General features: G+C 42.9%; 1 protein-coding gene across 2 annotated transcripts in view; it reads left to right on the plus strand.

Annotated features, from left to right (window-relative positions):
- LOC144134697 (uncharacterized) overlaps positions 1 to 9,232 on the plus strand; it is a 50,140-nt gene extending 40,908 nt beyond the window's left edge. For both annotated transcript variants that reach the window (XM_077667547.1, XM_077667548.1), the window contains 2 exons: positions 1,486 to 1,639; positions 8,986 to 9,232. In XM_077667547.1, coding sequence (XP_077523673.1) covers positions 1,486 to 1,639; positions 8,986 to 8,990 — 159 coding nt within the window. In that variant the 3' untranslated portion in view covers positions 8,991 to 9,232. The remainder of the gene's footprint in view (positions 1 to 1,485; positions 1,640 to 8,985) is intronic.
- Positions 9,233 to 12,454: the final 3,222 nt, after the last annotated feature.

The raw sequence follows: 12,454 nt of genomic DNA on the forward strand, positions 1-12,454 counted from the left end.
ACGTTCTTGCCAAATCCATCCTTTCTGCCGCCGAGAGATTGGATAAATCCGAGACAAAGCAAAAAAAGAAAAAGAAATGTATCCTGGCACACGCTCGCCACTTATCTTAGTCACGGATCTCTCCGGAGAACACTCGAACCGAAACAATGGACTAGGCGACGGGTGTACCCACACAAACGCACATTTAATACACCCTACGTGGCACACACACTAGAACACAAAACTAACAAAACTAACACAACACACAAAGGCTATAAATACACACGACCCGGGCACACTACTGCCAGAGCGTCTACTACTGCGTTCTACTATTCGTGGTCGGCGTTCATGCTCACGGCTGGTTCGGTGTGGCTGCGGCGTTGTATGGATCCCGTAGGCGGCGTCGAAGCGGCGTTCGCCGTGCTTGGGCTGGCGTCGCTGGCGGTGTTCGACGTGCGAGTTAGTAACGTCCTAATCGAAACCAAGACGAGGGCATAGACATGTAATGCTAAGGCAAGACAGCCGATAGTCATCGAAGGTAACGCAGTGGATTCCAGGAGAGGGCAACCGTAGCAGGTAGCGTCTGCGGGTCAAATGGGCGGTTGAGATTTGGAAGTTTTCGGGGCTAAATTGGCCGTAGCTTGCACAGGACGCGGTTAATTGGAGAATTATGGCAAAGGCCTGCAGTGGGCGTAGTTAGATCATGATTTGGGTGCACTAATTAGTTTTGAGATGTAAGGTCGGGATGCTTCACACGTGGGACTGTGCTTCACGTACGGTCGCTCATTCATTCAAACAAGGCGGCTGCCGGGCGTTCTAGGCGCAGTGAGGGAAACAGGCGACGAGAAGGAGGAAGGAAAGCGTAGGCGACGCCGACGACAGCTGAGACATTTATTACAGCGCTTACCTCCCTAGACTGCACGCACCGCACGCAGTAAGTGTGAATGAGCAGAATGCCTCGAGGGCGCCAGATGGCGCCAGGTGCCGAGCAGGTGCGGACACCCCTGCCTTGTTGGGAGTGTTTCAACACGCACAGTGTCGGTACGCAGTAATTGGTAGCGGTACAACTTATACTAAAACTTTGTATTAAATTTGTAGCATGGGGTTTACCGCGCATGCGCCTGCCCAGATTGGAGATGCGCATGCGCAGATTGCCCTGAAGCACAACTTGCGGGCACCGGGCGCCATGTGGCCGTGCGTATTGGGATCAGCGGTGTGCAGTACGCGCTATGCGGTCCCTATTATTTGCCGACCGTGCCACATAAAGCTGGGTGTAGAACTACGTCAAATCATTATAATGAACAATTAAGAGAACTGTTCATGCGTGAATTCTCTCTTTATACAGGCTCGTGTTTTAGATTCCTATATCAGCCCAATGTTTTCCTAACTGTTTGGACAATGCAAAGAAAATCATTGCCGTCCAAAAGAACAATATTATTTACTGACGCCTGATTTATCTGCACTTTGTAACTGCGAAGTCTGAAACCCATCCTTCCTATCATGCAGTGCTTGTTGACAGCGCTTTCAAAGCAAGATCTGGTCACCATCGCTACCGGAGCAATATGCGACATAGTCAAGCTGTTCAAGAAAGCGGACATCGGAGTAGACATATTGACGCTCCCTGTTCGCGCAGGATTTTCTGTGTTGGCAGGCCTCACGTGTAAGTGTTCCACTCCCAAGCTTGCTAGTTCCCTTTCATTTAGCTCTAAAATGCCAGTCATCGTCGCTTTCGCGGTGGGCAAAACAAATCGCTGCAAAACGGTTCCCCATTTATCATACCGCTCTACGTCGTAGTGCTAGGTAAGTTTATACACTAAAATTTTCCTGAAACTTAAGTTTTACCTTCGATGCATGCAGCTCGGTGCGGTTTTGATGCGGTTTCACAACCTTATAGAACAAGAGAACTGGGATGACGTGTTCAAGCAAAGTAGTGTTACATTGGCGTACCCGGTGTTTTTGAATGTATTTAAGCACTGCTATGATGTGGCCTTTCCGCTCAGAGAAAGTGGTAAGAAACCCAAACGGATTCGGAAGCCATGGGTTACGTGTGAGCTCTATACCAGAATAAAAGAAAAAAAACAGGAAATTTCAAGAGTTCATTAAGAAACGAGACCCATGTTTATTGAGGGAATTTAAACAAATAAGAAACAAACTAAATTCTGATCTCAAGATATCCAAGGATAATTATTTCCAAAATAAATTCCAGGATATTCAAAATGACAGCAGAAAGACATGGGATATGTTGAATAATATATTAGCAAGAAACAAACCTGGTTGCAGTGTCAAGGAAATCTGCGTTGACGATGTGGTGCTAAGTGGGAATGATCTAGCAGACACAATGAACCGGCACTTTATCAAAACAGATATTTATTCAGGAAAGTATGACAGTGCAGACGACCACATACGTGTAAACAGATTGCTAGACTCCATTATGCTCACCCCTGCAACACCTCATGAAATTGAAGAAATAATAGGAAATTTAAAAAATCATGTTGCCTGCGGTGATCACGGGTTAAAAGCCTTGCCTATTAAGAATGTCTCGCACTTGATAAGCCCTATATTATCGCATATAATAAACGAGATGCTTATTAGCGGAGAATTCCCAGATGAATTAAAGATTGCAAAAGTTACACCTATCTATAAAGGCGGTAGTGAGACCAATTTAGGTAATTATAGACCAATTTCAGTACTAACAGTTTTCTCGAAGGTATTTGAAAACGTCATCAACTACAGGTTAAGCGATTTTTTCAAGAAACATCGCGTGATAACAGAATCCCAATACGGATTTCAAGCAAACAAATCAGCAGAGCAAGCGCTAATTGACATACAAGGATAAGATGATTGAAAATATAGAAACAAAATTGCTTACTCTTGGCCTATTTCTTGACCTAAGCAAAGCCTTTGATACTGTTCAACATAATATTCTGCTAAGAAAACTAGAAATATATAACATTAGAGGAGTGGCGCTAGAACTGATTCGAAGCTATCTGGAGAAACGTTATCAATATGTGTGCATCCATAACTGGTCCTCAAACAAACTTGAAGTGCAACATGGCGTTCCGCAGGGCTCCATTTTGGGACCCCTCCTTTTCCATATTTATATAAATGATATTACAGTAATACCTGGATCCCCACAAATAATAATGTATGCAGACGATACTAATGTTTTTTTCACCGGAGAGAATGCTCAGGATCTGCAGAACTCTGCTAATGATTATTTAAAACAGTTATCAAAATGGCTTCAAAGTAACCGCTTGAGTCTAAATATAAATAAAACTAAGTTCTTAATATTTAAACCAATAAATAAACCAGACTGCAACTCAGTCAGCATTAGATTTGAAGGACGCTCGCTGGAGCAAGTTACTGAACAAAAATTTCTGGGTGTCTGGTTCAGCCACGACCTCTCATGGAATACCCATGTTAATCATCTTAAATTAACCCTGTCTCGCACCATTGGATGTATATATAGAGTACAACATCTGATACCCAGACGCTTAAAACAAACCTTATACTATTCCCTGTCATACTCCAAAATGAGCTATGGCGTCTTAATTTGGGGTACGACAACAAGTACTAACTACTACAAACTTAACCTATTACAAAAACGAATGTTACGCATACTAGAAAATTACAAAGGTCATAAGCAGTCTTTGAGAACACAACCACTATTTATCAAATATAATATGTTAAAGGCTGACCAAGTGTACCTCTTCAAACTATTTCAATGGATTCATAGACACAAGCTACATAGTTACCCAGTATATAGTTCCAGTTCTTACAACATTCGTAACCCAAAACGGAAAATGCCACAAGTTAGAACTAACTACGGAAGGCAAACATTGGGTTTTCAAATAACTAATGTGTTGAACAGCAAAGATTTACAGTTGAACTTCGATACAGGTCTCCAGGCTTTTAAAAAATACTGCAGGAAGCTTCTTGTGAACAGTGATATTAAATTTTCATTAACGTAAATTATTGCAAAAGTCTGTGCATGCGTTCTCGTATTCTCTCTTGCCATGTCACTGTCATTACCCGCAATTTTCTGTACTGTCTAAAAGACTGCCATAGTGTCTCGGCTGCCCAATCAATATCATGGTTGCGCGTGATTGTGCGGTGACTGTTGGTTTGAAACCAATTTGTTGTGCGTTATGTTCCTGTTGCAGACATGTTGCTATTTACGATTGAATTATTGCATTGTTTTATACTTATTACTGTATTGCTAACAAAAGTGTTTGTGATGACATGCTATTATCGCAGACTAGTCCCTTACAATTGCAACATCGACTGCATGTCCGAACATTATTATCTTTTTTGTTCACATTGTGTAAGGGGGCCGAGGCCTTTGTCAGGTGCGTGGACGCCTTTAGCCTCGACCCCCTCTTAGACTGTGTCTAAGGAAACAATAAAGAAAGAAAGAAAGAAAGAGAGAAAGAAAGAAAGAAAGAAAGGAAGAAAGAAAGAAAGAAAGAAAGAAAGAAAGAAAGAAAGAAAGAAAGAAAGAAAGAAAGAAAGAAAGAAAGAAATTTTACCGCCATATGTCTTGTTACGAATACTTTTATGCCACCTTCCTGCCTTCCAGTTTAAATTGAAAAGTGGGAATACCTATCACCTCTCAATGTCATTGTGAAGTTTATCTAAAAAAGAAACTTTGCTTTCTCCTTTTATGCCGGTAAAGTAACAAATTTATCTTACTGCTGTTTTCGACACATCTCGTCAACAGATGCTTGCAGAGGCGACAAACAAGTTAAAGACGCTTATTGGTGCTGTTTAGTGATAAAAATGTGACCATACGGCGGGCTTGGTCGGCAGTTCACAGTGGATGCAGGCTACCCATGGTTATTTCAGCTTAATTGGCTGTGTAAAGGGCTGAGGCAACGTTTTTTGCTTTGTTTGTTGTAAATTGCACTGCACCAGTTCTGGTACGTGGAATATAATCTCGTAAATAGCCACAGGCAATCTGCCTTGGCTAGTTCTCAACGTTGTTTATGTTTGCATGTGTCATCGCGTCTTAAAAAGCTCTTTTCTTTTAACCGGCTTGAATCAATGGTGTTTAGGTCAGTAACTATGAATGTTCTTTTTACAGGCCTAAAAAACAATCGCTTTACGTGGCAAACTCCTGCTTTCATCAGAGCCTTTATTCGGTCAAAACGTAACTGAAAATAAAATAATACGACCTAATATTCGTACGCATAACATACACAACGTAAAGAATGCATTGAGTTTTGCAAGAAATAGCACCGGAAACTTAAATGACGTCTGCAGATACAACCTCACGCATTAGTGCCTCTTCACAGTTGTCATTTCATACCCGTACTCCTCAGTATGTATAGCGCATCATGTTGCTGCTACTATCTATTTTAACGACATGTATAGTTTGGGTTAAATTTGATAGCATTGCATCTAAGCAAAACAGCTGTATTAATTGTAAGACATGATAAAGCGCTAGAAAAGGCGAGCACAGAACAAGACAGACAAGCGGTGGACTTCGTGTGCGTCTATATGCGCCCACGTATTTTTGACGTCTTTTTCACCACTCAACTTATGACAAAGTAGACTGCACCCTGTCGCTTCTGACCGCTGTAAAGCAGCTGGTTTCATGCAGTGTTGTAAACTGTGGCGTTAGACATCCTGGAGGGACTATTCTTAATGGGGGACGCCGTAGTGGAAGACCCCAGAATAATTTTGAACGTCTTGGTTTCTTTAGCATGTGATCACATCCCTGAGTTTTTGGGTTTCGCCTCCTTCGAAATAATGCCGCCATGGATGGGACAGCACCAGTGAATTTGGGATCACCAACCGAACGCGAGAGCCACTGGGTTACCGTGGCTGTTTTTAAGACAGTCTTATTTGCCTGCTTGATGGCTTAATAATTGACTTATTTACTTACCCGCTACATGAGTGATTGAGTGAGAATTTATTCATGTGCAAGAAATATCGCTTTTAAGTAATAGCCGATATTCTTGAATTAGGTGAGTTCAAGAATATCCCCCTCCCCTCACTGGTAATTTTGGGCCACTTCACACGATCAGCCGCGGCTTTCACGTGGTAGCTATGGGGGAGGGAGGAACGGAACGGCTGGCATTGTCACACCGTTCGTCAACATGCAAGGAATAGAAGAACGTAGGAATTTGAATATTTTTTTCGGAAACATTATCCTGATTTCTGGTCGGAATTCTTCAAACGAACTGAAACCTGGTCTCAGAACGCTGGCAATCATTAGTAAACACTTTGAATTGATATAGGAATATTAGGGGTGTTATAAGGCTCGCGTAGCAACAACGTTCTGATCACAGCCTCTGCGCCCGAGACAGGCCTAGGGTGTAACGGTAAGCACCTTTTTTAGCATAAGAGGTTTTTAGTCTTCCTTCTGCCCGCGTGCAGTAGTTGACTGAGTAAGCCTAATAGTAACATAACCTAAGTAAAAGTTCTCATTCAGCTTGGAGTGTGAAACTACTCAAAGATAATTTTCTCTACTGATGGTTTGCGCTCTTCTTATCGTGGTTTCTTGCATCTCAACTTCAATCTGGGTAGTTTTCTTTGTATTTTCCATTTTTACAAAAGCGCATCTGTTTCCACTGCTTGAAAATTAAAGCATGGGAACTGTAGCATTCATGAATTTCAAACTGAATGGAAGAGAGTGCGCTGGTGTTCAGTGCTAAACGTACCAATGAATTTAATGCGGGCTTTGTTGGTAAGAATAAGAAAATTTTTGCGCAAGGAAGCCTCCTCCTAGTAACGCGTCGTCAGCGTGGAGTGGTTAGCACAGACTGACAGAAAGGTTTGAAGGCTTTAAAAAATTCATATTCTAACCTGGCGACCTTGGCCATGCATCAAATGAAGGTAACTGGTGATTACGGTCGCACTGTAAGGGCACTTCGCGCCAAAAATACTTTAACACGGTTTGACTCGGAGCTTTCCATATTGTCACCGAAAGCCGGCAGAAAGGGCAGAAGGGCACACCAGGACTATTACGGCACACACACTCAAGAGATCGAACACACGAGCCGAGGAAGACAAGGAAGACCAGCCGGTGCTGTCCCACCGCATGGCGGCGCCAGTCAATGGATAACAGTGTGGAAATATAACGCGCCTGTGTGCTGCGGAACAGAATCTAATGTCTCACAATCAGCAGAGCTCAATCACGATCCTTCGGTAAGAATCTTGTCGTATGTAGCAAACCTACGGCCTTTGGTGGGCGTAGCAGCAGGGAACGGCAAGGTCGAATGCGAAGCGCTGAACAAGAGTGCTTATAACAATTATTACAGTGAGGCGGTAAACTTCACCGCTACTGTTTGGCCATTCGGGCCAATGTAAAATAAGTTAATTTGGCACTGGGCTAAATTAAAATTCCAATAAAAGTGGTGGAGCAGTAAAAAATTCGCGTTGTTCAACGCACCGCATTTTCAAACGATGACAGTGGACGAGTCATGACTTATGCCAACATATTCTTCAGCCGGAATATTTTGCACAGGTATCACCTGTTCTTACAAATTATTAAAACGATTGTATTATGGGCCATCGAATGGGACGCAGTGATAGGGGCTCTCTTTACTCCCGTTCCTTCTGTCTTATCAGGTCTATATAGTGGTATTGTGTAGTAGGTGTAGCTGCGGCCGAAGTCTTTGCTCTTTATTGTTCTTTAGTGCACTACAAGAAATTCGCGGGCACTGGTTGGACCCATAGCCGGTGACTAGTGATGGGTCCAATGGAGAAAACTACAGGGAGGACAGTACAAGGAAATTTACAACAAAAGTATGCAAGCTAGTTATCACTCTAAACACTCGTAAAAATGCCAATGAGCATAAACCAAAGCAAATATAGACTAAAAACTTACAAATCAAACAATAACCCGTATAACTTATACAAGGAATAAAACAATGTTAAATGAATGGATAGTATCACATCACAAAGACCACAAATAATATCGCATCGCGTAGATCACAAAGCGTGCATAATATCACTTGACCAGACCACAAATAATGCAAAATATATATCCCAGATACTTCACATCGCATTAAATACGGGCATGTATACGGGGTTACGTGAAAGTAATTATCAAGCGAACGGCATTAAGTTACGGTAGTCAAGTGCAGATGTGAAATCAAAGTGCTGCATTTGTTTGAAGGCAGTGATTTTTTTTTTGTTGCAACTGAAAAGTTGTTGGCACGCTCTACGTCACACGGTAGACTGTTCTATACTTTTGCGCACGTAAACTGTAGCATACGCCCAACATAAGCATTTCTATTTGCGGGTAAGTTAAAATTTCCATAGCTATGGCTCGGCGTTGCGCGCGACGGGATATTAAATATAGATACATCGTAGGGAAGAATGTTACTATTTTCTGGATGCATTCAGCAGCGTTTTTATCACTAAGCAGATCAAAAGGTAGCAAGCATAGTTTACTAACTAGTGGCTTGCTAGGTTGATTGTAGTTAGAAAACGAAGTTACTTTAAGCGCTTGCTTTTGTGGTCGTCTAATGGGCTCAAGGTAACTGTTATATGTCCAACCCCACGACAAGATGCAGTATGACAGGTGAGTATGTACTAATGTGAAGTATAGGAGTGGCAGAACATTGCCATCCAAATATGCACTATGGGATGCTTTTGAGGGCTCATATAGGTTTCATGTAGGCTACTCGCGGCGTTTTACGAGTCGAATTTCAGCTGCTGTGGTTAACCCTTTTCGTGTACTGCAGCGAGGACAGCTGCATCTACGCTTTCTTTCTACCCGCCGCTTTGGTTGAGTGGTTACAGCGCTAGGCCATTCAGCTGGAGGACTAAGGCTCAAAGACAGCCGCTGCGGGCACAATTCGATGGAGGCGAAGCGCAACCGGCTCCTGTGTGCTATGGAATGCCAACGCATGCTGATGATTCCAAGGTGGTCGGAATTGTTCCGCCGACCTCCACTACGGCGTTCTTCGTAGCGAATGTGTCGCTTCGTGACGTTAAACGCAACAACTTAAAATGTTTTTACATTTCCTTCCTCTGATTCTTTCTGCCTTCCAGGTTGAAAATATGGGCGGCATTCTGGACATAAGGATCGCGTGAAAGAAAAGGATGCTTTAATAGCGCGACAATGTTCATCTTGGAATGCGATTTAAAAAACAAAAACTAAGGAGACGACCTCCGCCCTCGTTCCTCAGAGACGTAAGGAGGGTTAAACATTTTGCACTCTAATGGGAGCTATACTTCGCTCCTTTTCTTTTGCACTGCTAGTGTATTCATAAATAAAATGTTTTTGCACGTTTTAAGATCTCAGCATCGTGGAATGTTTTTTTCTGGGCGCTGGCTTTCTTGGTATTACACTGTACAGCATTTTCGTTTTAATTTCCCGCTCCGCATTGGAGCGTGGGTGCATTAACAAGCAGTAAGTTTACATCCTTGCATCACAAATTAGCGAAATATGAAGGCAAGGACCCAGTCAGCGTGGGATGCTGTTCCACTCAACATTGCGAATACGTTTCTTCTGCAGCAACAGCGAGCTTCAGGTTGGACTGCCTGGGGTTGAATTGTGCTCGCTTAATTGGAATCTTAGGAAAGAACCAACATCATCAACCTGACTACGCCTACTGCAGGACAAAGACCTCTCCCATATATCTCCAAGTAACCCTGTCCTGTGCCTTCTGCGGCCACGTTCTTAATCCCATCCTCCCACCTAACGTTCTGCCGCCCTCTCTTAAGCTTAGCTTCGCATAGTATCTCGTCCGTTTTCCTTCACGATCATTGGTTTTCTTGCCTTCACATTACGTAACCTGTCCAAGCCCGTTTCTTCTTGATTTCGACTAAGATGTCGTGAACCCGGGTTTGTTACCTCACCCACTTTGCCCTAATCCTGTCTCTTAACGTCACACGTGTCATTTTTCTTTTCATGGCTCGCTGCGTTGTCCGAAATTTAAGTTTAATCCTTCTCGTCAGCCTCCACGTTTTGCCTCATAGGTGAGTACTGATAAGATAGAGCTGTTTTATGTTTTTCTCTGGAGGCAAACTGCCATTCATGATTCGAGAGGACCTGCCAATGCGCTTCATCATCATTACCATCAGCCTGACTACGCCCACTGCAGGACAAAGGCCTCAACCATATCTCTCGAATTAGCCATGTTCTGTGCCAGATGCGGCCACCCTATCCCCGCAATCTTCTTAATCTCAACCACCCAGCTAACCTTCTGCCCATTCTCCTACACTTGGCTTCTCTTAGAGCCCATTCCGTTCCTCTTAAAGACAACCAGTTATCTTCCCTTCGCATTACATGCCCTGCCCAAGCCGATTTCTTCCTCTTGATTTCGACTAGGATGTCAGTAACCCGCTTTTGATTCCTTACGCACTCAGCCTTTTCCGGATCTGCGATCACTACCTGCCCTAAGTAGAAGTATTTCCTTTCCACTTCTAGCACCCATGGCTGCCATTTGTAAACTGCTGTTCCCTTCCGACACTGTTTAATATTAGTTTCGTTTTCTGCATATCAATTTTTAGACCAACCGTTCTGCTCTCCCTGTCCAAGTCGTTGATCATGCTTTGCAGTTCATCTCCTGAGTGACTTAGCAAGGCAATGTCACCAGCGAACCGCAGGTTACTAAAGTATTGTCTATTAACCCTTCGCTCAACTGTTCCCGGCCTCCGAATACCTCCTGTAAACAGGCGGTGAATAACATTCGCGAGAGCCTGTCTCCCAGCCTGACGCTCTTCCTTATCGGAATTTTAATGTTCACTTTATGGAGGCTTAAGGTGACTGTGCAGCCGTTATATATATCGTCCAGTATTTTTACATAAGGCTTATCTACACTATATTACCTTTTAAAGAAATTAATGTGACGGCCTCCAGCCTAATGCTGTAGTGTTCGACACTGATAATACGATTCCTCGACATTCAAATTCAAATGTATTTTTTTAATAATTTGGTACAATGCTGACGAACTTGTTGGCAAAAAGCTGCAAGAAAAGGCTGGAATCCACATTCTGAGTAGACGACAGCGTATACAAGCACACTGCACTAACTGCACGGCAATTTATATCGTAAATAAAGCATGTGCAAGAGGTGTTTCAAAAAGGCTCATAACAACATGATTTTCGCATGTATGGAAAATTCAGCACGAACCAAGATGACGACGAAAAGAGCACTGACACGAGCCCTGTCGCACGAGTGCGGCACAGTCTGTCTTGCTTCGTGTTGTATTTTTCATCATGCATCCACTCCAACTAGCCCATTTAAGGATCGTCGTACGTGATTGTTAGTCGAGAAGATCAGGTAGAAAGACACTGTGCATTTGGTAAGTGTTAGAGGGCTAAATTCCGGAAGGAGTTTGTGTGGCTTATTTGACATCACATAAACATAGTCTATTGTTGGGTGAAACGTATAAGTTGTTCGAGAACGATGTACCAATAATTTTTAGAAACTATAGTTCCACGAGGATTGCATATCACGATTCATGATGTTAGACACACTAAGCTCGGAAACTTAACACTACGCAACTTCGAGTCACGGCGTACGTTAGGCGTATAGGCACGGACCTTAGAGCTGAAGGAAAACAGAAGAGACTGAAAGCTGCAGCAATCTTTTCAGTCCATCCAAGCAACAAAATCATTGGTTCGAATTGAAGTTGGCAAGAGCCTCGGCCGCTCAACGGTTGAATACATAATACAGAACTCTCGGAAATGATTCCAACTCGCAAATACAGTGTCAGCCAACGTGCGAAACTGCCCACCTCAATTCAAAGAATGGAGATAAGCTATTTTGATGTGACCTGAGGCTACGTGTAAAAAATGCCTCCGGAAGCACATAGAAAATTGAGAGCAGCTGAATTTGCCAGGAAACCTCGCTGATAACTCCGAGAGGTGGAAATGCACATGTTTTCGAGCAGAAAAGCTTGGCACATAGAAGAGATGCTAGATAGAAACTCCTTGGCCCCATATGTCGAGGTACTGCTCCAGGCTCGCAGCAGAAATCGCATCTCTTGCGTCTTCTGAAATCCAAAATGTACATTTTTAATAGTAATTAAACACTAGGCCCCCTAACAAAGAGTAGCGAAAAAAGAGGGAGAACCAAACGCTTAATCAGAAAATAAAATGATATATTTCAATTGTACTGACAAGCGAGCGAACGACGTCAGCTTCAGATTTAATCTATTGGAATCCCAGTTCCCGCTTTTATTACTGTTAAGGCTGTTCTGAAGAAACGAGGATAATATTTGGCACTATAACCTAACCATTGAACCTCCTAGTAAGAAACAGTTTTGCATTGTTATTTCTCGCCATGTGTTATATCACTGACAGCCTCTTTAGAGCTTCTCCAATGGCTCGAAAAGTTCTTTTTCCTAACTTCTATGGCCTTTAACTTATGGAGAAAAAATTAGAGGGGCGATCAATTGGAACTATGCAAAAGAAATGCGATAGTATGCCTATTTTCACTCGCCAACCTATTCCATTTGTTATCCTATTGCAATTCTGAGTTTGCCTCCAACTCCCCAATGTATTCCAATTC

The sequence above is a fragment of the Amblyomma americanum genome, chromosome 5, assembly GCF_052857255.1.
Source record: "Amblyomma americanum isolate KBUSLIRL-KWMA chromosome 5, ASM5285725v1, whole genome shotgun sequence".
Taxonomy (NCBI): Eukaryota; Metazoa; Arthropoda; class Arachnida; order Ixodida; family Ixodidae; genus Amblyomma; species Amblyomma americanum.